General features: G+C 45.2%; 2 protein-coding genes and 2 pseudogenes across 2 annotated transcripts; 2 read left to right on the forward strand and 2 right to left on the reverse strand.

Annotated features, from left to right (window-relative positions):
- The window catches only part of LOC119361331, an 8737-nt pseudogene extending 6843 nt beyond the window's left edge, over positions 1-1894 (forward strand).
- Positions 1895-2671: 777 nt separating this feature from the next.
- LOC119368609 (receptor-like protein 1) lies at positions 2672-5981 on the reverse strand. The gene is made up of 5 exons (XM_037633821.1): positions 5672-5981; positions 5426-5572; positions 5141-5326; positions 4833-5048; positions 2672-4725 (listed from the first exon to the last, which is right to left on the reverse strand). The coding sequence occupies exons 1-5, from the start codon at positions 5979-5981 to the stop codon at positions 2672-2674; spliced, it is 2913 nt and encodes a 970-aa protein (XP_037489718.1).
- Positions 5982-12903: 6922 nt separating this feature from the next.
- On the forward strand, positions 12904-16895 carry LOC119361332 (annotated as a pseudogene).
- A 19-nt stretch (positions 16896-16914) lies between these two features.
- On the reverse strand, positions 16915-20204 carry LOC119366087 (receptor-like protein 14). The gene is made up of 5 exons (XM_037631769.1): positions 20084-20204; positions 19607-19747; positions 19293-19517; positions 19080-19220; positions 16915-18981 (listed from the first exon to the last, which is right to left on the reverse strand). Exons 1-5 carry the CDS (start codon positions 20202-20204, stop codon positions 16931-16933), a joined length of 2679 nt encoding a protein of 892 aa, XP_037487666.1. The 3' UTR covers positions 16915-16930.
- Between the last annotated feature and the right edge of the window lie 6562 nt (positions 20205-26766).

The raw sequence follows: 26766 nt of genomic DNA on the forward strand, positions 1-26766 counted from the left end.
GGGGTGTTAGAACAGGGTTGTGCTGTGTGTGTAGTTATCATATTGTATAGGGGCTTCTTTGCTTATTTCCCTTCATGTATATGTGCTGGCCTGTTGGCCCGATGGAATATAGGCTCACTTCATAACAGAGGAAAGAGGAGAGGGGAGAGGCTGCTGGGTTACCTGCGAGGCTGGGGGTAGCACCAGCGGTCGCCGGCCGAATCCAGGCATCGCCGGCGGCGGTGGCGGCGACGAGTCCAGGCGGCGGCGGCTTCGACCCAGGAGGCTGGCGGCGCGTTCCAGTGCGTGCGGGAGTTCCTACAAAATAGGTTAGCTATACTGGGTTGGGCTGAGGCTGGTTTGGGCCAGGCCGTGTCCCAAACGTATCCCGCACGTGTCCTGGTGTATCCCCGTGTTTTTTTCTTTCTTTAAAATCGAAATTCAGGGGATACTGCAAACTTCGCGTATCCCGGAGTATCCCGCCGTATCAGAACGGCAGTTCGGCACTTCCAGCCATGTCCGTGCTTTGTAGTTTATATACATATAAAGAAGGATATTCAATCAGGCACTGGAAAGGCACTCAGCATTGTTATTCTCTTGATTTGGAACTCAGCGTGTTTGGGATTACATCGATAACAGTTATGTTTAGCAGCAAAGCGGTCACAGTAAGTGATTTAAGTTTCTCTGTTTCGATTCGCTATAACGCCTTATTGGTATTCTTGTTCCTCAAAATCACGTGCTCTGCTCTTCCTAACCGATCGTCTTTTAGAAAGCCAACTTGAAACTCAGCGAGCTGGAGTATTCTTTCCTTTGTCCTATTTAGTTATGGTCACTATTCATTCTGTTGTTCTAGAGCTTCTCCCATAGTTTTTCTGGAGATAAAATTTGTTTTAGTTGTTATGTTGTGTATATCTGATGCATTTATATGCTTGTGTCTGTTCATATTCACAGTATTATAAGGCTCTTTTGTCAGACGCTAAGAAAGAAAGGGAATGACAGATTTCTGTTGCTGTGGATAAAACTATAAATGATAAGCTTCAAGAGATGCAACTTAAGCTTGAAAACACAATGTTTGAGAAAAAGAAAGTTGCTGAAGTGAGCCTATTTAAATCACACATCTATTCGTTATGAAGTACAACCAGCTTGGCTGCTGGTGTAACTGATGTCCTTTTCCTTATCGTGTAGATGAGTGAAAAAATCACGAAGAGCCAGGATATATGGCGTCAGATAGTAAATGGAATAGAGGAAAGGTATGTTTTGATATTTCCACCTGAAAATGGTAGTAGCTGCGCTATATTTTAGATGTTTCATGTAAAAGAAGTCAAATAATGCATTTTTTGGGGCACGTTATGAACATAGATACTTGAAATGATTTGCTGAACTATATACGTATGTCATGTTCAGTCTTATTTAGAGGTTGTTTGAATATTCTCCTTTCATATCTATTCCATTCTAAAATGCCAGAAGTTTCCTTTATCCTTTTTTGATGATTCTGCATTCACAGGGAGAGAGCACAGTTGAAGCTGAAGGATGATACGATTCTTGACCTGGAAGAGCAGGTGCTTATATTTTTCATTACTGTTTCTTTAAAAGCTATAATTTTTGGGAGTGTGGCTTTCAGTACAAGGGGCCTTCGTTAACATGTCCAATATAATCCATGCAGATAAAAGACTTCAGATATTCCAGTAAGTTACAAAAGTCTATTGCGAAGAGTTCACATGCTGATGATCTCAAAGGAGGTATGCTAGTGCCACTGGCCATGGAATCAGATTCTGAAAGGGTAAAAGGTCGTCAAGAACAAGCAAGAGAAGAAATTAGCGGCGACTTTGCTAGTATGAATGCATGAACCTCCACCATTTTTGTATATGCCAAGATTCTGCATGTTAACTTCTGACTTCATGTGAGAAGCGCAAGGTCGCTCTTTCTTTGGAGTTTCTCTCCCTGCACTAATCAAGTTCATCTGATACACTCAGCAAGAAAAGGTAGAATCTACTACAAAATACAATTTCATTACGTACCAAGAAAGAAATTTCAGGACTGCACAGTACATAACTGTAATATTGTTTGCATTACATCAACTTACAATCTGTAGTTGTTCAGGCAACTATGGCTTGAGAATTACAGATCTTCTGCAAGGATGTGTAATAGCTCAAGCACTATCAATAAACAACATTTTGCTGAACTACCTAAATCTTGATGTTTTAGATAAATTCCTTTTTTACGGACCATTACATAGATAAATTGATTTTAGCAAAAGTTCAAAAATAGAGGAGACCGATGATCTGAAAGGAGGTATGCTGGTGCTACTGGCCATAGATCACATTCTGGAAAGGGTAAAAGGTCGTCAAGAACAAGCATGAGAAGGATTTAGCGGCGACTTAGCTAGCATGACTGCATGAACCTCCATTATTTGCCGCATATGTATAGGGTCTGATACATTCTCTTTAAGAAATACTACCTCCGTCCCAAAATAAGTGTCTTGAGCTTAGTACAAATTTGTATTAGAGCTAGTACAAAGTTGAGACACTTATTTTGGGACGGAGGGAGTAGTACAATCAGTTACAAAGTAGAGTAGGTTACATTAGAGCCCGAAAGAAAGCTCATTGGATCTTACATTTAAACATTTTACATATCTAACATGTAATGCTCAAGCACTACATGACCGTAGTATGGATGTTTAATGGCTCAAATACTACATCTTGAGCATCACAGATCTTCCGTAAGGATGGCAAAATGAGAACCCAATAATGGCCCAAAATGTCAACACAAAGCCAGCAGCTGTGACCACATATAAAACTAGGTCACTGGGCGTCTCTTCCACATCTTTCCCCACAGCAGGATCTCCGGGAGCAGCACAAGTATTCCCCTGTGTAATGTTGTGAAGGTTGGTGTTGGCTAGGTAGCTGTCCATGCCGAATGAGCTGAGCTGACCAGAGTTTGGTATACATCCTGACAAGTTGTTGTATGCCACAGAGAACGCCCCCAATGTTGATAACTGAGTTAGCTGCCAAGGTATTGGTCCACTCAGCTCATTGTGGGAGAGGTCCAAGCTCTCTATCTCCTCCATGCCGCCCAAGGTCGGCGGGATCCGGCCAACAAAGAAATTGTTGGACAAATTAAGGGATCTGATATGCCTCAGATTTCCTAGCTCCCAAGGAATTTCTCCATCCAACATGTTTGCAGATAGGTCGATCCCTGACATTGAAACAAAGAGACTGCGACCGTACGTGTATAGATTCCCTTTGGTAGCGAAGGTGAAGCCTCTTAAGTCATAGCCACTCAAGTACGTAGTACTCTCATATGCTGACTGAAAAATTGCATCGTCCCTATCACCTTTGAAAGAGATATTACCAATACATGCTGGCAGGGAACCAGAAAGCTTGTTATGTGAAAAATCAAGTATCCTCAAGTACATGAGTCTGCACAGGGTTGGAGTGATCTGCCCTTCAAACTTATTTCTGCCCAGCGAAAGTAGCCTAATACTGTCAAGGTAACTTACCCAATTGAGCTTGCCCATGAACTGATTGTGTCTGATATCCAAAGCAATCAGACTTGATGTGTTGAAAAGGAGAAAAGAGATATCGCCAGATAAGGAGTTCCCTGCAAGGTTAAGAAATGTGAGCTCTACGAAGCAACTGTTTGGTACAGACCCTGTAAGGTTGTTGTGTGATAGATCTAAAAGGCTAATCCTTGTGAAGCCACAGATTTGTTGATCAATTTTGCCAGTCATTCGGTTTCCAGCAAGATTCAAGGCTGACAACGAGGGCAGATTCCAAAATGACGTATCGAGTTGCCCAGACAGCTCGTTATCATGCAAATCAATGACAACCACAAACTTTCCTGCCAGATCATGAGGCAATGTCCCTTTAAATTTGTTACCATCCAAGAACAATTCAAATATATTGGACAGATTATTCATCCCACCAAAAATCAGACCACCAAGCTTGTTGTTTGAGACCTTCAAGGACAATAGACTGGGACAACTAGTAAAAACACAAGCTGGAACCTCCCCAGAAAGTTTGTTGTTTGATAGGTCTAAAAATTGCATGTAGCTGATCTCGCACATTGATGTTGGTATGTACCCAAACAAGTCGTTACTAGAAAAATCTAGAGCAAACAAGCCTGGAAACATTGAGCTGAGGTTGGCCGGCAGCTGTCCTGTGATATGGTTCATGTGTATGTTGAGAACACCGAGTGAAGATTGGGTATGCCATATTGGGTCCAGTGATCCAATTAGCAAGTTATTTCCAAGATTTAGATCCTGTAGTGTTGCATCCTCTGTAAACAACCAATTTGGCATGCTACCTGACAAGTTATTGTTGGACAAATCAAGCACCTCTAAACGACGTTGAGTGCGTAAAAAATGTGGTTCAGCAATGATGTTCTTGTCAAGGTCACAACCAGAGAGCAGTAGTTGTTTCAATTGGAACGGAGGTGTCCATCCAGAAATATGAACATCAACAGTTAGGTTTCCATTGCCTGAAAAGTCTATCTCTTCTAGCTTTGTGAGGTTTCGGAGCCAAATGAAAGAAAGTTTACCGCTCAAATTGTTTTGGGAAAACCAAAGACTCTTGAGGGACAATGAAAGATCCGAAGATGAATTTGTCAGAATTTGTCCTCCTAGGAAGTTCGCCGAGAGATTCAACCGTTCGATACGTGGAAGTGAAAACAAGAATGTTGGAATGTTTCCGCTGAATTGGTTGGAACTCAAATACAACTCTCGTAGGTTCTTGAGAATTTGAAATGCTGTGGAAGTACCAAATCATGTATTAATAATTAGTAGAAAACAATGGTGACACCATCTTTACTGATATAAGCAGGAAATGCCCATTCTAATAGGACTATAGGAGTACCTTGTTCATTCGGAAGAGCTCCACTCAGCTTATTATGATTGAGATGTAAGACTTCAAGTGGAACTTGTTCCGAAGAGAAATTAATAGTAAATTGTCCCTCCAATCTATTAAATGAGAGATCTAGGAACTTCAGATGAGGAAGTGAAAATATTGACACAGGGAGAGATCCACTGAATAGGTTGCCACCCAAATTCAAGTTCCTGATGTTTTTAAAGGCTGTGATGCATGTAAGTAGTACAGTTAGTACAGGTGGCACAAATTGAAGTATGAAACATGAAATCCCTTTTTGGAATATAAGTTTCTTTTACCTCTAACTGGGAGAGTTCTGTTGAGGCGATTCAATCTGAGATCTGTTGGAATATGCCCACCAAAGTTATTGCTGGAGAGATCCAGGATCTGTAGGTGCGGAAGTGCAAATAGCAAATCCGGGAGGCTTCCGTTGAAGCTATTCGAAGACATATTCAGTTGCCGCAAGTTTCTAAGATTTTCAACAGCTGCAAATTGTGTAGGCATACTGAGACGAGTTATGAATATGCAATACTGATGTCTACCTTAGTACTACTCTACTATAATGATTAAGCACAAATCTATACCTGTGCTTGGAAAACCTCCGGTCATGCCATTATTGTTGAGAGCTAAAACTTCTAGCGAAACAATTTGCCCAATAAATTCTGGGAACCCCCCTCCCCATACAGTGTCACTGAGGTCGAGATATCGAAGTTTGGCTAGTCCAACTAAACCTGCAGGTATTTTTGTTTTTACAACAATGAGAATAATAAGAGTCATCACACATACATATATTGTTGTAAAAAAAAAGAGAATTTGGAGGACAAACGTACCTTCCATGGCTAGCGAACACGGACGATTGGATGATAGATCAAGGTATTTAAGGTCACGTAACGCAGAAAACATAGTCGAGTTTAAATACCAACGATTGTGTGAATTAGTTACATATACAGAGGAAAGGTAGAGATGAGACACTCGCTGTGTTGTATCGTTACATTTCACTCGCTCCCACGAGCAGCAGTCATCACCATCCTTCGCCCATGAACCAAGCGTCCCAGGGGAGCCCGCTCTCATCAGAGAAGACTGAATGTCTAGTAGAGCAGCCCTCTCCTCCACGAAGCAGCCAGAGGACAACTGAAGCATGAACTGTAACAAGAGAAACAGCATCAAAGACAATGATCCCCATGGCAAGCAGCTACCCATGCCTCACAGTTGTTAATAAGCTTTTCCCTCTTCTGTCTGCACTTGGAACGACTCTTGTAGGTAACTAGTCTATACTTTGGGAGAGAGATGGTGATTGGTGAGTGGGCCTTACAGGTCTGCAGGCTTCGCTTTTATCTTCCGGCACACACGGTCAATTAGTTGCCAGGAACATGCCAGGGATACGAGAACAAGGAGTACAGCTTGGCACACACGGTCAATTAGTTGCAGCCGGCATTAGGTGCCGCTAGATATTTTTTTTAACAGTATAAGTGCAGGCTAGAATCTTCAAGTTCTAAAAACGCCATATGGGGGTCCAAGGGAGACAGGGGTACGCACATATGTTTCTAGAGATACTATATACCAGGCTCATGAAAGGACTACATATATTATTTTTTGATAAAGATAATCTCTACTATAAAAATCTGAGTTGGTGGTGATGGTGTGCCTGCCATCTACAATTTTCGACCATCGGATCTGTATCCGACGCACGGGAGGCAGCCCCACTTCACATTTACAAAAGAACCCTTGTGCTCTATGTCCTGCTCCGTGGATCCCCAACTCACCCAACCAGGAAACTAGAGGCATTCGATCCTTCTCGAAGAGGGGAGAACACAGTGGAACCGAACTGGCCAACTGCCGCTGTCGCTCACACACGGCCGGCGCCGGCCGCTCCCAATTCCTCTTTGGCAGCAGCCCCACCACTCATGCCACCTCCGCCTCCTCCTCCCCCCTCCTCCTGCTATCTCTTCTTCCCCCTACCCTGTCTCCTTGGATGCCGATGTCGGCATGTACGCCGCCGGCGCCGTCTGTCCCCGAGGTTCGCGAAACCTCTTCTGTCTCATTCTCTGATGCAGAAGCCCCTCCGCCCGCCATCTCCCCCTAAGGCTATGTTCGGTTAAACCACTCCTGGAGAGGATTGGGGAGGTTTGGACGTGGATTTTAGCTTATTGGGGAATGAATCCTCCCCAATCCACTCCAATCCTCTTCAAAACTCATGCAACCGAACAAGCCCTAAGGCTATGTTCGGTTAAACCACTCCTGGAGAGGATTGGGGAGGTTTGGACGGGATTGACGTGGATTTTAGCTTATTGGGGAATGAATCCTCCCCAATCCACTCCAATCCTCTTCAAAACTCATGCAACCGAACAAGCCCTAAGGCTATGTTCGGTTAAACCACTCCTGGAGAGGATTGGGGAGGTTTGGACGGGATTGACGTGGATTTTAGCTTATTGGGGAATGAATCCTCCCCAATCCACTCCAATCCTCTTCAAAACTCATGTAACCGAACAAGCCCTAATGCATCTCATCTGGCGCCGACATCAGCAAGTACATCGTCCGCCCCCTGATTCAGCAATGGCTCTCATGCAGCAGCACCGGCGCCCACCAGCTTCACCTCCTTCCCATCGACGCGCTCCACATCCGTCTAATTCGAGTATGAGCTGCTCCCCAGGACCTCTACGCCGTTTGCAACTGAAGCACTACCCACGAGCTCCACAGTCCAGACCCGCATCCTCCTCCTTCCGTCTTGGAGATGGAGATGGCAATTCTTTTTGGATGACACTTATAACAGGTCTCTTTGTCATCAACGCCTCTCCTTTGTTTGGTAGCTCCACATCCAAATTTCAGGTCAGACTCCAAATATTTATTTCCTTGTTGTGTGTGATCGGCATCTTTTTCTGGCAGAAACCTGGTTGATGTAAGAAAGTTACAAGAGGTCCAGTACAATTTTTATGTGTGTGTATGCACATTCTGTTTCTTTGCTTGGTACAAAATATATTGCAAGGGAAGTTCTTTTTTTGCTTCGTTCAAATATACTACATACCATCTACAGACTCAGCTTATTTTCCTTTTTCTGAATATAACACAGACGATTTGTATGCAGTAGTTGTTGGAATTCAGTAATGTTCAGGCTTGTTCCAGTGTTAGTTTTCTTCAGGCTTTCAGTGTTCCTTTTTCTGAAGAAAGTTACAAAGGAACTTCTTGTAAATTTTGGTTGTTATTCGTTGAGATTGTATCCTCTGTTTTTGTTTGGCTAGCTGGACAGGTATATCTTCTGCGATTGTTCTGATGGGACGCCTCTCAACATGATCCTCTATTCATTTTTTTTGTTATGGCTTTGGTTGTTTGAATCGCTTTGCTTTCAACTGTACGTGCTACATAAGGACTCAAATATGTCCTAATATTTTGGCTAACCAATTGAGCTTGATAGCTTTGAAACTTGCTGGCCAAGAGATAAGATCTTCTTGTTAAGGATGAGTCTATATATAAAGCCATGTATGGTAGGTCCTCTGCATCAATCTCATCTGGTGTTCCTCCACATACATAGAGAGAGCTACGTTGGTGAGAACCTTCTGGTTCATCTCCTCTTGAGTGCACAACAGGAGATACGAGATTACTGTATCTTGGACGAGAGCCGCGTTTAACTCGTGCACCCACGGCGAGGGCGTGAATCTCCTTGAAGATAGCGCCTACCAGTGTGCCTTGATCCAGTCGAGCTGCTGCACCACGATCTGCTGCGACCACATCTTCAGCAACATACGACATCGCCGACGCCAACAATAGTGGTTGTCTAATGTCTTTTTAGGTGAGCAGATAAATGAAGAGAAAACCCCATAACTAATATTGTTGGCATATATATTTGAGCAAGAAGGGTATACTATGCTTGTCAAATGATTCTATGGCCTGATCCTGATATAGATGACTAATGTATATTGCTGTGTGAGTTATGTCTAGAATATTTCTTTTCTTCATCGTAGTGGTGTAGGCAGATTCATTTTTCTTGTGCATATTTAGCAAATCATTCTGTTAAACACTTCTACTTCATTCTTGTTTTTCCTGGAACAATTCATAATTGTGTGTTCAAACTATAGTATGTATGTTATTTAGATATATTAGTTTCTGCCATTTATCTTCACAACTAGCTGAGATCCAGGTTTTCACCCGGATCTGCTCGAAGAACCTCCATCAAAAACCGTGCACATGGGCCACCACCAATCATTGTTGGGGGGTGGACGGTGAGGATCTAGCTGGCCGCCGCTTGGCTCGCCCCCGACACCACCACAGTGCCTAGCAATCGGCGTCGTCAGGCCCACCGCACTTGCCTGTAGTCGCAGCCCCAAACCACCAGCCCGCCCAAGCCCATCTGGGCCACGCGAGACCCAAGCTCCCAGCCACCACAACAGGGGCGTCTCCGCCGCGGGGAGGTTGTGCCTCCACTGTCACCGTTGGCTCGCGCTCGTCGTCGGAATCCCGACACTCCTCCCTGCCGAATCTTCGCCAGTCCACGCGTCGCCGCCACCGGGGAGCTCGCCATCACCACACGAGGGAGAAGGCCCCGCCGTTGCCGTCACCGCCCGGGCTCCGCTCGACAAGACCCCTGGCGTCGGCGGGAGGGAGGGGACGAGGGGTGGTAGGGCCGGAGGCAGGCGGCGTGGTCGCCCCCCGTGTCGCCTAGGGTTGTGCTCGATGTGTATCTATCAGAAACTTAACATCATTTTGATCAATGTAAAGGCAGTGTCTCGGTACATTTTTATTATTCATAAGATCATACAGGTTCCTAACTATGTCTCAGTATATATACTTCTTTATTACCATAGCAACATACAGGTTCATGGCCATGTCTCAGTATGTATTCTTTTTATGTAGGGGTTCCTGACTATAACTTAAGTCCACCTAATCTTGTGTGACCCGGTAGCATAGCATATGGACATCTTACTAGTATATTAATATCAAGAAGATAAGGCTACATTCAATATCTACACCAACACTATATCAAGAGCTAGCCAAGACATCGAGAATGCAGAAAGCCAAATTATTTTTTTGAAAGCAAAAGTGCTTGATTACTTAACCAGAACTGGGCATATCACCCAAGATACATGCGCCCACATGGGCAGGTACATCAGACCCCCATTCGAGATGGTGATCACACACACACTCCCTGCCAATGTTTGCAAGTTCATGAGCTACAGAATTGGCACTACGCCTACACACAAATATGGAGACACTAGAGAACCATAGCTTTAGCTGATATTTCATGTCCTCAATCAATGCTGCATACGCCGAGGAGTCCACCTTGCATAGATCAAGAGCCTCTGCCAAGAGCTGGGAGTCAGTTTCAAGCTGCACTTTCACGAGTCCAAGATCAGACGCCAAGCTGATTGCCTGTGACATGGCCATCGCTTCCGCTGCAAAGGCATCAACAAAACAACTCTGGCAAACATCAACATCAACCAGCAATGATGGCAACTCTAGATTAACGTAAGTGGTGCTTAATTTTAGACAAATGATGCATCTAGGAAGAGAACAACACACGAGCCAACCATTGAGATGAGATCAGATCATGGGTTTCACCCCGAAGAGAAGTCTGAGAAAAGTCCAGGCAATGTCTTAGACAAGAGAATGTCGCGTGAACACCACCATTGCTAGGTTGGACCCCCCCCCACCCCACCCCCAACCCAACACTCAAAGAGCACCAACTAACGAAAATTCTTTTTATGCTGCCACACCTGCCGATACATCACCGCATAACTTCACACATGCAAACTACAAATGTGGATCTGTCAATGCAACTGGAATTGCACCCGTGAAACACATGTTGTCGTGCTGCGCCTAAAGAAGTCAGCTATCGATGTCAATCCCATGACACCGAGTCCAGATCACCCATGTAGAGCTCAATTAGGCCAGTTACGTGGGGCACCTCTGATGAGGGCCAAACTCATGCATGGAGCCGAAGTAGGGTTGCCAGACCTACCATCTCAGAAGCCTTCAGGCCATGTTGAGCACTCCAAGCCCTACACCGAGCGGCAGATAGCTAATCACCAAATGCGTCGTCGGGAAAATCCAATATGGAGGACAAAACCCATCGACCTTGCACCTCATAGTTACGGATAGCAGTCTGGGGTCACGTCGCTTGGAGCAAAATAGCTGACGCGTGTGTGAACACCTCGAAGGAGGCCCACGTCCAACTGGATCGACCCTGCTTGTCCGTCACTTCGCCTCTTTCGATGGTCGTCACGACGATGTTTAATAACGGTTTCTCCGACTTCTTTTCCAACCCCGACGATGCATGCGTTGTCGGATCTAGCAACGAGATCATCTGGACTAATTTTTGTCGGATTTAACAATGAGATCAAGTGTTTATATTTGTCTTCCTCTTCGCAGAAACGCACGGGGAAGGGGGGGGTGGGTGGGTGGGTTGGTTGTTTATTCGTCGGTTTAGTGATGCTTCTGCAACAATGACACCGATTTGGTTATTTCATCTGACTTTGGCGTACATGTAGGTATGATTGATTATCGTTTTCTTCTTCGAACGGTGGATCCTTCGAAACATGGAACTCCAACGACACCAACATCAACATGTCATCGGCGTGTGTGGGATTGAGTGGTTGGAGGATTCCTGGTGACTAACAGCCTGTTCGGATGCCCTCCACTCCGTCAAATCCTTGACTCCACTCCCCGCTCCTAGGTTGCTGACTCCCCACAACAAATCGGGAGTTGACAACTTGTTTGGCATCAAACTTCACTCTGTACTGGCTTCCCACGACACATCGAGCTGATTTAACACTGGTCAGTCGTGTGGAGTCGCGTGGAGCTCGGTTTTAGCGGCTCCGCCAGATTGAATAGCAACCAGCTTCGCTCCACTCTTTTGATTCTGTGAGTTGTAGCGTTCGGCGCTGCTCCGCCAGCTCCCAGAGCAAAGTTGTGGAGCGGAGTCGCTATGAACAGGCTCTAAATCTTTTCGGATGTTTTCTTGTAAATAATGCTTGTGTTCGATTAACATGGGAATTGGTCTTCCTAATTTTTGTCGTTGATGCTTTTTAGGGTAACATGGGAATTCATCTTGCTCATTTTTGTTGTTCGTCTTCCTAAATTTTGTTGTTGATGCTAGGCATCATAGCGTGCAACTTGGTTAATTTTGTGTTCTAGAAAAAACTTCGTTAATTTGAAATTCAATAACATCTCGTCACACAACTAATAAATACTCTTTTTTTTAGTTCGCATATAAGAATTGGTCAAAGTCAAACTTTGTAAAGTTTGACTAACTTTATAAAAAAAGATATCAACATTCACACTATGAAATTAACATTATTAGATGAATGATGAAATTAAGTTTCATGATATATAATTTTAGTACTGTAGATGATGATATTTTTTCTTTAAAGTTAATCAAACTTTGTAAAATTTGACTTTGACCAAATTTTATATGCAGACTAAAAAGAAACGGGGAAGTACAGTAGTACTAACAAATTGGATTATTTTCAGATGAAAGTATGCTGAGTTCGTGACACGACCGACACTGTTCAGCCTTCGTTATCCTGTCTGTCGAGTTGCCCGGCGCCCACGCCGCCGCCGACGATGTCGGCACCAGCAGCTCCGCCGCCGCCGACGATGTCGGCATCCAATCCCATCTCCCAATGCTCCAGCAACCCTCTCCCCTCCACCACCTCCGACACAACACCTCTCGAGCTGCTCGGCGTGACCTCCGCCGCGGCCGCACGGAACCCTAGGATCCACCACACCTGCGGTGTCTTCCACCTCTACCGCTCCTCCTCCACCTTCCCCGCTTCATGCTATGCCTCCGCCGTCGCCGCCACCGCCACCGCCACCCTCTCTCCCCCCTCCTCCGGGCCCGCCGCCCCACGGCTCCCCTGCATTTCCCTACTCCCGGTAACGACCCCGCCTCGATTTCTCACTAATTTGCTCTTTTCCGCATGCCGCGCCTCCTGGTGCTCGCCGTTCCAACCCGGGTCACGCCGGACGACTTCGTCAGCTTCTGCGGCCTCTGAGATCCGTGTCATCAGGTGAATTTCTAGACGCATTTAGACTAAATGATTGCATTTGAGTATTCACACATAACACTTGTATGTGCCGTCATGATCATAGCGATGATGGGGTGGAGGACCGGTACAACGTGCTTGTGGAGTTTGAGGATCAGAAGAGTGCCGACGGATTTTACCTGGATCTTAATGGCTGGAGGTTCTCGTCCTTGGAGGTTGTAAGATTGTCAATTAGGTGTTGGTTGGTTTATCGTCCTTGTGCAATGCTGCTGCTAAATTTGGGAAATGTGCTTGCTGTTCCATGTTGCAGGTAGAGTGTGCCATGTTCTGTTTATAGTTGCTGTGCAATACACATCATCCACTGAGTTGGCCGTCATCCCACCGGTTTGATCTACCAAGCTTCCGACTTGTCCTGTTTGCATAGGTGAGCTCCTTTTAGGCATACACACAAGCTTAGTATTATGTTAACATTGGATATGAACTTCGTGCAAAGTTTACTTCTGATTATGGCCGCATTGCTTGAGAAAACCGCAGTTGTAATGATCTAGTAAAAAGCTTAGGCACTTTTATTTGTCAGAAACACCATCTGCAAACATCAAATTTTTACATCTCTGTGGAGTTTTTACCCTCCCAAAATCCAGATTACCTTATTTTAAGGGCAGCCCACAATATTAGGCAAATCAATTTTCATGTTGTTACTCTCTTACAGACAGCTTCTGGAGGCATCCTTTTAAGCATGTAATTTCTACCAAATTGCAGAACTGTGTCTGTGCCTCTGTGGGGTAAAATATTACGGTTTATGCATGCATTTCTGTTGTTTAAGTATAACCATCCACAGATACACCCACTTTTTTTCTGGCTACAGTTTGGAAACCATTTAATTAGATCTACCAATATTCCATTTCCTCATCTTTAATTTTTAGATTCTTTTGCTTGTCACTTTAGTTATGTATCTAGTGTAAGGTATTACATGACCAGTCTGTTCCCTAACTATCTTTTCTGTGTGATTCAGAAAGGTTGGATCAAGACATCAGCGGAATTGGGGCTACTAATTGTGACCATTCTTTCCAGTGTTCATGCGTTTCAATGTGGGTCAGTTCATCTTGTCCGGTAAGGAAGGATCTTCTTAATCACTGTTTCATTGCGTGCTAACGGGGAAACTAGGAATCACTTTGTTTCAGATGGAAGCCATCTTTTCTTGTTTTGTCTTTACACTACATCTGGGTTGCCATTACTCATTTTATATAAATCTTCTCATGTGTTCACTTACTTTTAATATTCTAAAGTAGGACTGGTTAGTGAAGTAGAAAGAATTCCACAGCAATGTTGAATGTGCAGTCATCTGGTGACTGATATCACACATTGGGCTTTATTTGTACTCTTGGACACTCGGAGCCTACTGAGGTTCAGGGGTATTTGCAGTGTTAAATATTAAACTTTGTGTCTGTTGCTCATATGAATAAATTTCACTCGGTATAGAGTATTGAATGTTCACACCAACTGTTTGAATCTAATTATCTAAGATACATATTGACTTGAATATTAAACCTTGTGTCTAGTGCTCATATGGATATATTTTTACCCAGTATAAAGTATTGAATGTTGTTGCCAGCTGTTTGAATCTAATTACCCAAGATACATATTGATTTCCGCTTCAATTGACTAGATCATAAAATTGCAAACGAGTAAATGCTGCTTTATAGACACAAGCATTCATTCCAAGTTTCCAACACTATAACCACATGTATGTGTAGCGTTAAATTGTCTGTGTATTGGGTTCCATTGTAGTTTGCCTTTATTTATTGTTGTTTCAATTTCAGGTTTGTCAGTTCTGTCAGAAGCTGTCTGAAGCTCCTACAAATCCTACATGTTCTGTTTGCCAGACCTCTGAAAACCTCTGGATCTGTGTGATATGTGGTTTTGTTGGATGCGGAAGGTATGCTAACGCTGGCTGACTGAAAGTGTACCAGAACTCGTAGTCGTCCTACTATGGCAGGAATGATTAAGCATTTCACACCTTTACATAGTATGCTGTACTGGTGGTCTGGTGCACTCAGTAGAAGTTAGGAAGAAGGGAAACCTACATTGGAGCATAACTATATCATCACTTCTATTTCTCCCAAACTACCTGATACATGTCTTTGATGTAGTAATAATTATTTCCTTTTGACCTTTTGTCATCAGAAGTTCAGAACTAGTAGTCACTGCTATCTGCTATTTCAAAGCATTTAACATGAAACTTAACTATATCATCGCTTTTATTTCTCCCAGACTCCCTGATACAAATCTTTTATGTAGTAATAGTTATTTCCTTTTGACCTTTTTTAGCAGATGTTCAGAACCCATGGTCACTCTGCTATGTTGTGCTATTTTGAAGCATTTAGCATGATTATTTAAAGAAAAACTATGCCAGAGGTTAAATATATGAGTAGTTCTACTTTTGTCATCATGCCCAAATCAACCTTAACTTTATTGTTTTGCCGTTTATAGGTACAAAGAAGGGCATTCAATCAGGCACTGGAAAGGCACTCAGCACTGCTATTCTCTTGATTTGGAAACTCAGCGTGTTTGGGATTATGTCGGTGACAGTTGTGTCCATCGACTCAAGCACTCAAAAAGCGATGTAAAGCATGCTAAGTTCAGTTCAAAGTGTGAATATCCCGGGGACAACTGCGTAAACTGTATGCACGAGGACTCAGATATGGGTGGAGTTATGTTTAGCAGCAAAGCGGACACAGTAAGAGTTTTAAGTTTCTTTGTTTTGATTCTCTGTAACACCTTCTTGGTATTCTTGTTCCTCAAAATCATGTGCCCTGCTCTTAACAGATTGTGGATGAATACAATCGTCTTTTAGCAAGCCAACTTGAAACTCAGCGAGAGGTGCAGTGCTCTTTCCTTTGTAGTACTATTTTTTACTATCCATTGTATTGTTCTAGAGCTTCTCGTATAGTTTTTCTTGAAGATACATTTTGTTATAGTTAGTTATGTACTATTCTGATCCATTTATATGCCTCTGTTTGTTCATAAGCTCTTTTGCCAGACGCTAAGAAAGAAAGGGAACACCACATTTCTGTTGCTGTGGATAAAACTGTAAATGATAAGTTTCAAGAGATGCAACTTAAGCTTGCAAATACAATGTTGGAGAAAAAAAGAAAGTTGCTGAAGTGAGCCTTTTAAATCACACATCTTTCCATTATAAAGTACAACCAGTCTGGCCGTTGGTGTAACTGATGTCCTTTGCCTTATTAGATGAATAAAAAACTCACGAAGAGCCAGGATATATGGCGCCAGACGGTAAAGGGAATAGAGGAAAGGTATGTTTTGATCTTTCCACCTGAAAATGGTAGCAGCTGCGCTACATTCAAGATGTGTTATTTGAAAGAAGTTAAATAATGCATTTTTTGGGGCACATTATGAACATAGATACTTGAAATGATTGGCTGAACTATATATGTATTCATGTTCAATCTTATTTGAAGGTTGTTTGAATATTCTCCTTTCATATCTATTCCATTCTAAAATGCCACAACTTTACTGTATCCTTCTTTAATGAAATCTGCATTCACAGGGAGAGAGCACAGTTGAAGCTGAAGGATGATATGATTCTTGACCTGGAAGAACAGGTGCTTATATTTTTCGTTACTGTTTCTTGTAAAAGCTATAATCTTTGGGAGGGTGGTTTTCAGTACAAGGGGCATTCGTTAACATGTCCTATATAATCCATGCAGATAAAAGACTTCAAATATTCCATCAAGTTACAAAAGTCTATTGCGAAGAGTTCACATGCTGATGATCTCAAAGGAGGTATGCTGGTGCCACTAGCCATAGAATCAGATTCTGGAAAATGGTGAAAGGTCATCAAGAACAAGCAAGAGAATGAATTTGCGGCGATTTTTCCAGCATGACTGCATGAACCTCCATTATTTGCCGCATATGCAAAGGGTCTGATACATTCTCTTTAAGAAATAGTACAATCAGTTACAAAGTAGAGTAGGTTACATTAGAGCCAGAAAAAGGAAGCTTTGTGGATCTTACATTTAAGGATTATACATATCTAACATGTAATGCTCAAGCACTACATGACCGTAGTACGGATGTTTAATGGCTCAAGCACTACATCTTGAGCATTACAGATCTTCCGTAAGGATGGCAAAACGAAAATCCAATAGTGGCCCAAAATGCCAACACAAAGCCGGCAGCTGTGACCACATATAGAACTGGGTCACTGGTCGTCTCTTCCACTTCTTTCCCGGCAGCAGGATCTGGACCGGGAGCAGCACACATGTTCCCCTGTGTAATCTGGTGAAGGTTGGTGTTACCTAGGTAGCTCTCCATGCCGAAGCCTAGCTGACCAGAGTTTGGTATACATCCTGACAAGTTGTTGTATGCCACAGAGAACACCCCCAATGTTGATAACTGAGTTAGCTGCCAAGGTATTGGTCCACTCAGCTCATTGTGGGAGAGGTCCAAGCTCTCTATCTCCTCCATGCCGCCCAAGGTCATCGGGATCGGGCCAACAAAGAAATTGTATGACAGGTTAAGGGATTTGACATGGCTTAGATTCCCTAGCTCCCAAGGAATTTCTCCATGCAACATGTTTGCAGATAGGTCGATGCCAGACATTGAAGCGAAGAAACTTCGACCGTATGTGTAGAGATTCCCCTTGGAGGCAAAGGTGAAGCCTCGTAAGTCATATGAAGAGCCATTGTATATCTCTCCATAGACTGGCTCCAATATTTGATCGTCTGTGTTGCCTTTGAAAGAGATATCACCAATACATGCTGGCAATGAACCTGAAAGCTTGTTATGGGACAAATCAATTATCCTCAAGTACATGAGTTTGCACACTTTTGGATTAATTGGCCCTTCGAACTTATTTCTGCCCAACATAAGTAGCCTAATGTTGTGAAGATAATGTACCCAATGGAGGTTGCCTGTGAACTGATTGTGTCTGATATCCAAAGAAATCAGACTTGATGTGTTGAAAAAGGGAAAAGAGATATCGCCAGAAAATGAGTTCTCAGACAGGTTAACAAAATTGAGCTGTATAAAGATACAATTTGGTACAGACCATGTAAGATTATTGCTTGATAGATCTAAAAAGCGAAGTCCCATGAAACCACAGATTTGTGGATGAATTTTGCCGGTTATATGGTTGTCAGCAAGATTCAGGACCACCAAAGAAGATAGATTCCATAATGAGTTATCAAGATTGCCAGACAGCTCGTTATCATGCAAATCCATGACTTTTAAAACACCTGACAAACTATGTGGTATTGTCCCTTCAAATTTGTTCCTGTCCAGGTACAATTCATTCATGTTGGACAGATTATTCATCCCACCAAAAATTAAACCACCAAGCCTGTTGTTTGAGACCTTCAACGTGGATAGCCATTGATAATTAGTGAAAATACAAGCTGGAACTTTCCCAGAAAGTTTGTTGTTCGACATGTCCAAAGATTCCATGTAAATGTTCTCGCACAACGACTTCGGTATGTTCCCGTCGATGTTGTTACTAGAAATATTAAGAACAGACAATCTTGGAAACAATGAGCCAATGTTGTCTGGCAGACGTCCTGTGACTTGGTTCATGTGTATGTCGATAGTGGACAGATAAGGTTGGGTATGCCATATTGGGTCCATCGATCCGGTTAGTGAGTTATTTCCAAGAATTAGATACTGAAGTGATGATTCCTTTGTAAACAGCCAATTCGGCATGCTACCCGACAAGTTATTGTTGGATAAATCAAGAAGCTCTAACTGACGTTGTGTGCGTAAAAAATGTGGTTCTGCAATAATGTTCTTGTCAAGGTCACAACCAGAGAGCAATAGCACTTTCAATTGGAATGAAGGGATCCATCCAGGAATATGCCCGTCAACAACTAGGTTAGAATTGCCTGAAAGGTCTATCACTTCTAGATTTGTGAGGTTTCTAAGCCAAAAGAAAGAAAGTCTACCACTCAAATTGTTGCCAGAAAGCTGAAGAGCCTTAAACGACAATGGAAGATTTGATGATTGATTTATCAGAATTTGTCCTCCAAAGCAATTATAGGAGAGATCCAATTGTTGAATATGTGGGAGCAAAAATAAGAATGCTGGAATGTTTCCACTGAACTGGTTGATTGCCAAATACAACTCTCGTAGATTCTTGAGAATTTCAAATGCTGCAGGAGTAGAAAAATCATGTAACAATAGGTATCATCAATGGTTACACATTTTCTTCTTCTAATATACGCAGTAAATGTTCTTCTGATAGGAATACCTTGTTCATTTGGAAGAGCTCCACTTAACTTATTAGATACGAGATTTAAGATTTCGAGATGAGGAAGTGCAAATAAAGACGCAGGAAGAGATCCACTGAACTGGTTGACACCCAAGTTCAAGGTCCTGATGTTTTTAAAGTCTGCAAGGCGTGCAAGTAGTATAATTGTTACAGGTAGCAGATACTAATAAAACATGAAGTAAGAATATCTACCTGTAAAAATTGGAAGAGTTCTGTTGAGTCTATTATAACTGAGATCCAAGACTTCAAGTGAAAGTGGTCCCAAGGATGAATTTATTGGAATTTGCCCACGAAAGTTATTCAAGTTGAGATCTAGGATCTTTAGGCGAGGAAGTGCAAATAGCGATTCCGGGAGGTCTCCATCGAAGCTATTGAAAGACATGTTCAATTGTCGCAAGTTTCTAAGATCTTCAGCAGCTGCAACATGTGTAGGCATGCGAGACGAATTATTAATATGACAATTTGACGTCTACCTTACTACTCCTACAATAAGCACAAATCTTTACCTGTGCTTGGAAGAGCTCCGGTCATGTAGTTACCGTTGAGAGCTAGAACTTCCAGTGAAACAATGCGCCCTAGAAATTCCGGGAAACCACCTCCCTGTGTAGTAGCACTAAGATCGAGATATCGAAACTTGGATAGTCCAACTAATCCTGCAGGTGTTTTTGTTTGCATATCAATGAGAATAAGAAGTCATGGCACATACATATTGTTCTATAAAAGGAGAATTTGGAGCACACATACGTACCTTCCAAGGCTAGCGAACAGGGATAATTGTTTGATAGATCAAGGTATTCAAGCTCATGCAATGCAGAGAACACTGTTGAGTTTAAATACCAATGATCGTGTGAACTAGTCACAAATATGTACGAAAGATCGAGATGAGACACTCGATGTGTTGTATTGTTGCATTTCACACGCTCCCATGAGCAGCAGTCATCACCATCCTCCCCCCATGAATTAGTCACGCCCAAGGAGCGCACTCTCATAAGGGAAGACCGAATATCCATTAGTGCAGCCCTCTCCTCCACGGAGCATCCAGAGGAGAAGTGAAGCATGAACTGTATCAAAAATAGTACTACTATCGAAGACAATAATCCCCATGGCAAGCAGCTACCCATATAGCTAGACTTTGGGAGAGAAATGGTGAGTGGTCTTTATCGATCTTTCACTAGCTTCATACTAATTATAGACACAAGGACTTGCAAGGAATACAAGTCTAGGAGTACAACTTGGCACATACGGTCAGTTTAATTACTTGGACAAAGTCTTCAGCAATCATGCATCATCCACAGGAAATCTTGTTGGGAAGATATTTCGATGCATTCTTGACCGGGTGCATGCATGGATGGCCAATTAGTCGCAGCCGGCATTATGTGCGGGCTAGACTTTTCTAACATAGAGGTGCCGACTAGACTTTTCAAGTTCTAATAACAACGTCATATTGGACCCAAGGGAGACAGGGACGAGAAGACACACATATCTTTCTTCATCAAACTTAGGCTACCAGGCTCACGAATGTACCAAATATAACTAGAAAACTTGAGCAATGCGTATCTAGTAGAGTAGTACTAGCAAATTTAGTAAGCATATCGAAGATTCAGAAGAAATCAAACAAGATTGAAAAAAGTACGAACCAAAGAAGAGATTGATGAACGAACGCATGACCGGGCTGAACAATTTACTATTGGAACACCTCCCTCCTCGCCGCCGGCGGGTGCGCCCTGGCGGCGGTGGGGCTTTTCTTCCCCTGCTCGATGGTAGAAGGCATGGGCCGGAAGGCGGAAGCGTCGGGCGGCGGCGTCGTGCTGGCGTGGGGCATGGCGATGTGGTGGCGGGCGCTGGCGGAGGGGCCGTCGGAGCCAGGCGGCGGCAGGAAGGGTTGCGTGACGTCCGCCCCGCGCATGGGCGGCTTGGCCTCCTTCCCGCGCATGGAATCTGGATCTGTGGTGGCGGTCACTGTGGGGAGCGAGCCTCCATCCCGGCGGCGGGTGGTCTGCGCGGAAGCTGGTGGATGCCGTCCTTGGCTGCACGGGCGACGGGTCGTCAGCGGGCGTAGATCTCGGTGCCTGGCTGCCCCTTGGCCTGCGCGCCGATCTCAAGATGATGGCCTACCCTCATTCCCGCCGGCCGGTGATGCCGTTGACCTCCGGTAGGCCGGATCTGGTGGCTGGTTTGGGCCTTGAGGCTCTGGACCGGGGAAATCCCTTGGCCGGTGCGACGGTCCCGATGCCGCTGCCGCCGACGCTCCGGGCAGTTGTTCTCCTTCTTGAAGGCTGCATCGAGCTCCATCCCGGGCACCCACCTCCATGTATCATGTGAAAGCTTAAAATCTTCAGATTGGGCGGCGACCAGGGTTTTGGTTACCGCTCGAAATTTCGAGATTTATGATGGTTACCGCATATTTTAGTCCCCCTCGGTAAATGGGCATTTCCAGCAAAAAAAATTGATTTTTTGAATTTTTTTAATTCAAACACTCAATGTATAGTAAAGTGTGGCAGCACCTCACAGCATGCGTGTAGACAACGTTCCACTGAGCAAGTAGCTCTTTTATGATAAATATAAGTTCAACTGCTAGAGAACGACCTTTTGGAGGCCGAGCTACGTGAGTCTCGGTATCCCAGCCCACCATCCGGTCTTTGTGATAGGCGCTCTCTGGGTTTTCTTTTCTATACGTGATTTTTGTTTGGGAATCTTTCCTATAAGTGATAGACTTCTGTGACATACAGAGGAGCCGCAGGCAGGTGTGCTCGCAGATACATGGGCCTCTACTGAGTTGAGTGTTCGACTGAACATGTGCATGCGGGTTTGAATGTACACAGATGCTGGTGGCCTAGTGGGGCTAGGCGGGTGGGAATAATTAATGAGTTAGACAGGCTTGGTTTGTGGATCTTTTCAAATACATGAATATTTTTGTAAAATTGTGCGAACACATTTTAAAAAATACATTGTTTTTAAAAAAATGTGTGATCATGTTTTAATTACATGATGATCAACTTCTAGCACGCTATATAATTTTTTTGATCTATATGATGATATTTTAAAATACAATATGAACACTTTTGATGCATGGTATTCTTTTACTACACGATGAACTTATTTGAAAATCACGATGGAACATTTTTAGAACAGAAGATGAACTTTTTTAATACACGACGTTCATGGAGACACAATTCTTCAAAATCAAGGAAATCCTTGTGTGGCAACATCCTGGAAACAACAATGATTTTTCTGTAAGATGAACTTTTCCTGAAGATTTTTCTTAAGACGTTCATTGCTTTTCCTGAAGATGAACTTTTCCTGAACTTAATGATTTTTCTGTAAGATGTAAGATGGTGCTTTTCTGTTCCAAATTTCATGAAAAGCAATGTGTTTGCTGTAAGATGGAATGCATCAAATAATTACAGGAAACTGCCCTCCCAAGTCGCCTCCGCGAGGCGACCCCAAATCCCCGCCGGCAGGCTTCCCGTCTCCCGTCCCTTCCCTCGCCGCCGCCAGAGGGCGCGACCGGGCGAAGCCCGGCCGGCGGCGGCGGCGACGGGGCCCCCTTGGCCTCCTCGTGCAGCAGTTCTTCGCGGGCGGACGTGGCTGCTACGAGGTGTGGTGCGGCGGCGACGGGGCACCACAGCGCGGCGCACGCCGGCGGTTCGAGGCGGCGGCAGATCGGCCGCGCGGTAGGCTGTGGATGGTGGCGCATCGGCGACCTCGCTTCCCCAAGGACGGCGGCGGCGTGACCGGATCGGTTCGCGGTGGTGCGGCCGGATCTATGCCCATGCGTGGGCCTTGATCGCTGGTCTGCCGTCGGCACGGTGGTGGGTGCGACTCGTCGGCAGCTGGGCAGATCCGCGGGATTCTACCCTTGTCTAGTCCTTGACAGCGCGGGCAACTCCGGGGGAAACCCTATATCTTCTTGGGATCGAACGATGGGGGCGCTTTTGCGTCGTAGTCCCTTTAGGGCATTGTTTTGGAGTTTGCTCCGGTTGAAGGGACCAGCGACGTCGGCGGCGCACGTCTGGTGGAGCAACTGCCGATGAAAATCGCGCCGACTACGGTCATGGCGGACGATGGCGGCGTCTTAGATGTCGTTCCCTTGTCGAGGCATTGTCATTGCAGTTTGCGTCATCAGGCTCGGGATGCTACGGGGGAAACCCTAGATCTGGGTCTTCCGGATCGGACGATGATGGCGTTTTATCGCTTTCCCTCCTGGGGGCATCGTTTTGGAGTAAGTGCTGGCTGGGGGGATGGTGGAGCGGTGCTTCATCTCACACATTGATGGCGGCGGATATCGGTGGCATGGCGCTGTGGAGGCTCGGCGTCCGATGCACGGAGATGGACTCGCGCAGGAGGAGGTTGCTGTCCGGCGTCATGGTGACATCGATGGCAGAGTGGCCAGACAAGGTAGAAGCCTCAATATGATTTGAAGACGGACCTGTGGAAGATGGCGGCGACGACACACGAGTGCATCTGACCGGATTGTGCCCCAAACCCGGTGGGCTTCCGAATGAGTTTCGGCTTCCGGCTTTTGATGTTAGGCTTAGGTGAGTGGTTTGGTAGTGGCCCAACTAGCACCCCTTCATCATTTTGGATAGGAGTAGTGGCATATGCTGCCAAGATGGTGGATTCAGGCACATTGTTGTAATACTTTGTAAGGTCCTCAAGAATAATCAATAAAGTGGCCGTATGCAGAGGCCGGGGGTCATCCTCCTTTTCTAAAAAAAAAAATGGAATGAGCAGGCAAGAATCCGTCCCATGTTCGTGTGTCTCGCGGTGCACATTGCGACCTGATGGGTTGGACGACGGCACGTGTGCATGAGCTGATAGGGCGGATGGGATGGTACTGTGCATAAATGGAGAATACGCTGTTGTGTAAAAGGGTGACAGGTGAAATACGTGAGACTAATACGAGACTGCACCTGATCACTATGAAGTCTGACGTGCAAGATACCGAGCACCATGGGGCTCGGCCTCCAAACTGCATTTCGGCAAGTGCTATCCATATATATTTTGAAATAATTTGAATTCAAAATTTAATTATAAATTTCAGTCAAAATTTGCTCGAAATTTTCTCGAAATTTCGTGGTAACCGTGGTAACCACATTTACCGGCCCCCCTGGGTAAAAATGCCCCGTTTGGTAACCAAAACCTTGGCTACGACATTGTTTCTCGTTTTGAAGGCGCCGCCTTGGGACGGTGGAGGTGGTGGTCCGGGGTTCCGTGTGGTTATGAGTCGCCAGCATTCTTCAATGTTTCCGTTCATTGGATTGCAGTGGGTGCCATTGTCCTTGCTGAAGGTGCCATGTTGCCGGGGTTACGAGATGAAGCAGCCAGGCATTTCACCATCAACCTAGCAACCTGCTAGTCTTGCTCATGAGTGCTCAGGGGTGAGCGGCTCTGCCGACCGACGACATAGCTTCCTCCAATCCAGGACTAGAAGGCAGGGGGTCTTCTTCGGCGGCGAGTCAATTGTATTTGGTCATGGGAGTTGATGAAGCTTGTTGTTCCTCCGGCGGCAAGTTGCTCTCTTGGCCTCGTAGCATCAATGGCAAGTCCCGGGGTTCGCTAAGGGCTTCGATGATCAAGCTTGCGTGGTGTTGCCAGATCCTATTAGCTACTGTATAGCTTCTTTTATCTTTATCGTTTTTCTGTTCCTTTTTGCATTTCTTCGTTTGATCTTGTATATAAAGCGAAGGGAAACTCTATTTCGTAAGCACGGCAATGACTCGACACCTCCGTCATGGCTACACCCACACGACATCCTGTCGTTGTCGTGCGGATCACGGCAGACCCGCCATCTAGCCCTCCACGATTCGCAGATTGCGTCTTGGTTGCGGAGGAAGGCAAGCGTGGAGTTTTGGTTTGGTCCTAGGGCCTAGGCAAATATGTGCTTAGTGTCTGCACGGATTTCTCACCGCCTACAGGTGCATCCTGTTGCCGGCGCCGGCAAAAGATGGCTAGCATCTGTTGCCTGTCAGATTGGCAACAGGACCGGTGAGTTACTATCTCCTCAGCTTTTTTTAGACAAAAATATCCCTTTTTAGGGTTCAAGCCAAGTTTTATTCACTCAAATTCCACAAGTTGTGGGATACAAAACGGATCGTGCGGGACCGACATCCACATGTGCCTCCCCTGATCCAAAGGTGAGCAAACTTGGCTAATCTATGAGCGTCATGACTCGCCGCTCTACTTTCAAATATGAAATTACAATTAAACTGGAAAGCCCTAAGGTTTATTTCAGAAATAATAGCTCCATATCTTGCACTGCTTCCTCGCTGAATATCACCTACGACTTGCTTGGAGTCAGAAGCGATGATGAAATTCTGAAGGAGGAGATCCGTCACTAGTGAAAGGCCCTTTCTCCATGAACGCTTCCAAAGTAGCCACGTCAGTGATGCCATTGATAACCAGCGCTGAGCTGCCAAGAAAGTTGCCTTTCCCGTCACGACATACCGCCGCCGCTACTCCGCTTTTACGCACTTTCGACATCGCTGCATCAACATGAATTTTGGCGAATCCTGGAGGGGGCGCTTTTGGCCTGACCACCGCGGATCTGGTCACTACCGGAACAGGGCTCGATGCCGACGGCCAAAAGTATGCCCACGGCCACCGTCGGCCTATTCCATACTATGCCGACAGCTGGCCCCAGGCCGTCGGCGTACAACGGCCGTCGGGCTATCCCAATATACGCCGACGGCCCCCGTCGGCAAAGAACGGTCGTCGGTATAGCCAGGTCTACGCCTACAGCTTCCGTCGGCATATATTGGCCGTCGGCATAGCTGCGGGCCCGGCGACCACGGCTCACGGCGTCGGATCTATGCCGACGGCGGGGACGGGCGGCTGTCGGCATAGATACGAATGCCACGTCATCGATCCAAAGCGCACCGACCAAGGACTATGCCGACGGCATAGATGTCGGCATACCTATTTTTTTTGCATAGCTATATTTTATGTTTTTTTACGTATTATTATTTGACTAACTTACATGTAGCATTTGTTAATATATATAAGCATACATACATTTTTTTCGATTCTATACGAAGGGGTGTGACCCCCCTCACGGACGATGCCGACGCCGACCGGGAAACAGCCGCATCGGGTCTATACGGAGGGGACGTTGCTCCCAAGTGTTTATATATATGGGATGACCTATCACAACCAGTTGGTGTGGTGGCATGTATGAAGAGGCGGCACACATCTCCAGGGTGTGGCCCCCTCACAGATGGCGCCGCCGCCGGCACCTGGAGGGGGGAAACGGTCACATCGGGTCTACAGAGACGGGATCTTGCTATGGGTTTGGCCCGGATGTTGCTCCAAAGTGTTCCTATGTGCTGACCTAACACAACCGGGTGGAGAGGTCCACTGGTCAAAACCCATCGGTGAAAAGTCAAAGGGCTAGATCTCGTGGTCAACCCTCCAGGGTTAGGCGAGGGCCCTAGGGGTAGCAATCCCACCGGAGCATCGCACCGGGCCCTCATACATGCGAGGAGGTGTTGTGGTATGTATGAAGAGGCGGCACACGTCTCCGGGGTGCGGCCCCCATCACGGACGGCGTCGCTGCCGGCATGTGGAGGGGAGAAACAGCCGTGTCAGGTCTACACGGACAGGATCTTGCTGTGGGTTTGGCCCGGATGTTGCTCCCAGGTGTTCCTATGGGCTGACCTAGCACAAC

This window comes from Triticum dicoccoides, chromosome 2B (genome assembly GCF_002162155.2).
Source record: "Triticum dicoccoides isolate Atlit2015 ecotype Zavitan chromosome 2B, WEW_v2.0, whole genome shotgun sequence".
Taxonomy (NCBI): domain Eukaryota; kingdom Viridiplantae; phylum Streptophyta; class Magnoliopsida; order Poales; family Poaceae; genus Triticum; species Triticum dicoccoides.

Excerpts from the sequence above, each read along its gene's own strand:
- LOC119368609 (XM_037633821.1), bottom strand. The coding sequence starts at position 5,981 with ATGCTTCAGTTGTCCTCTGGCTGCTTCGTGGAGGAGAGGGCTGCTCTA. Across the intron at positions 5,573-5,671 it reads GTGTTCGCTAGCCATGGAAG|GTTTAGTTGGACTAGCCAAA; the intron begins GTACGTTTGTCC and ends AAATACCTGCAG. Across the intron at positions 4,726-4,832 it reads AGCTCTTCCGAATGAACAAG|CATTTCAAATTCTCAAGAAC; the intron begins GTACTCCTATAG and ends GTACTTCCACAG.
- LOC119366087 (XM_037631769.1), bottom strand. The coding sequence starts at position 20,204 with ATGGGGATTATTGTCTTCGATAGTAGTACTATTTTTGATACAGTTCAT. Across the intron at positions 19,518-19,606 it reads CGGAGCTCTTCCAAGCACAG|CTGCTGAAGATCTTAGAAAC; the intron begins GTAAAGATTTGT and ends CACATGTTGCAG. Across the intron at positions 18,982-19,079 it reads AGCTCTTCCAAATGAACAAG|CATTTGAAATTCTCAAGAAT; the intron begins GTATTCCTATCA and ends CTACTCCTGCAG.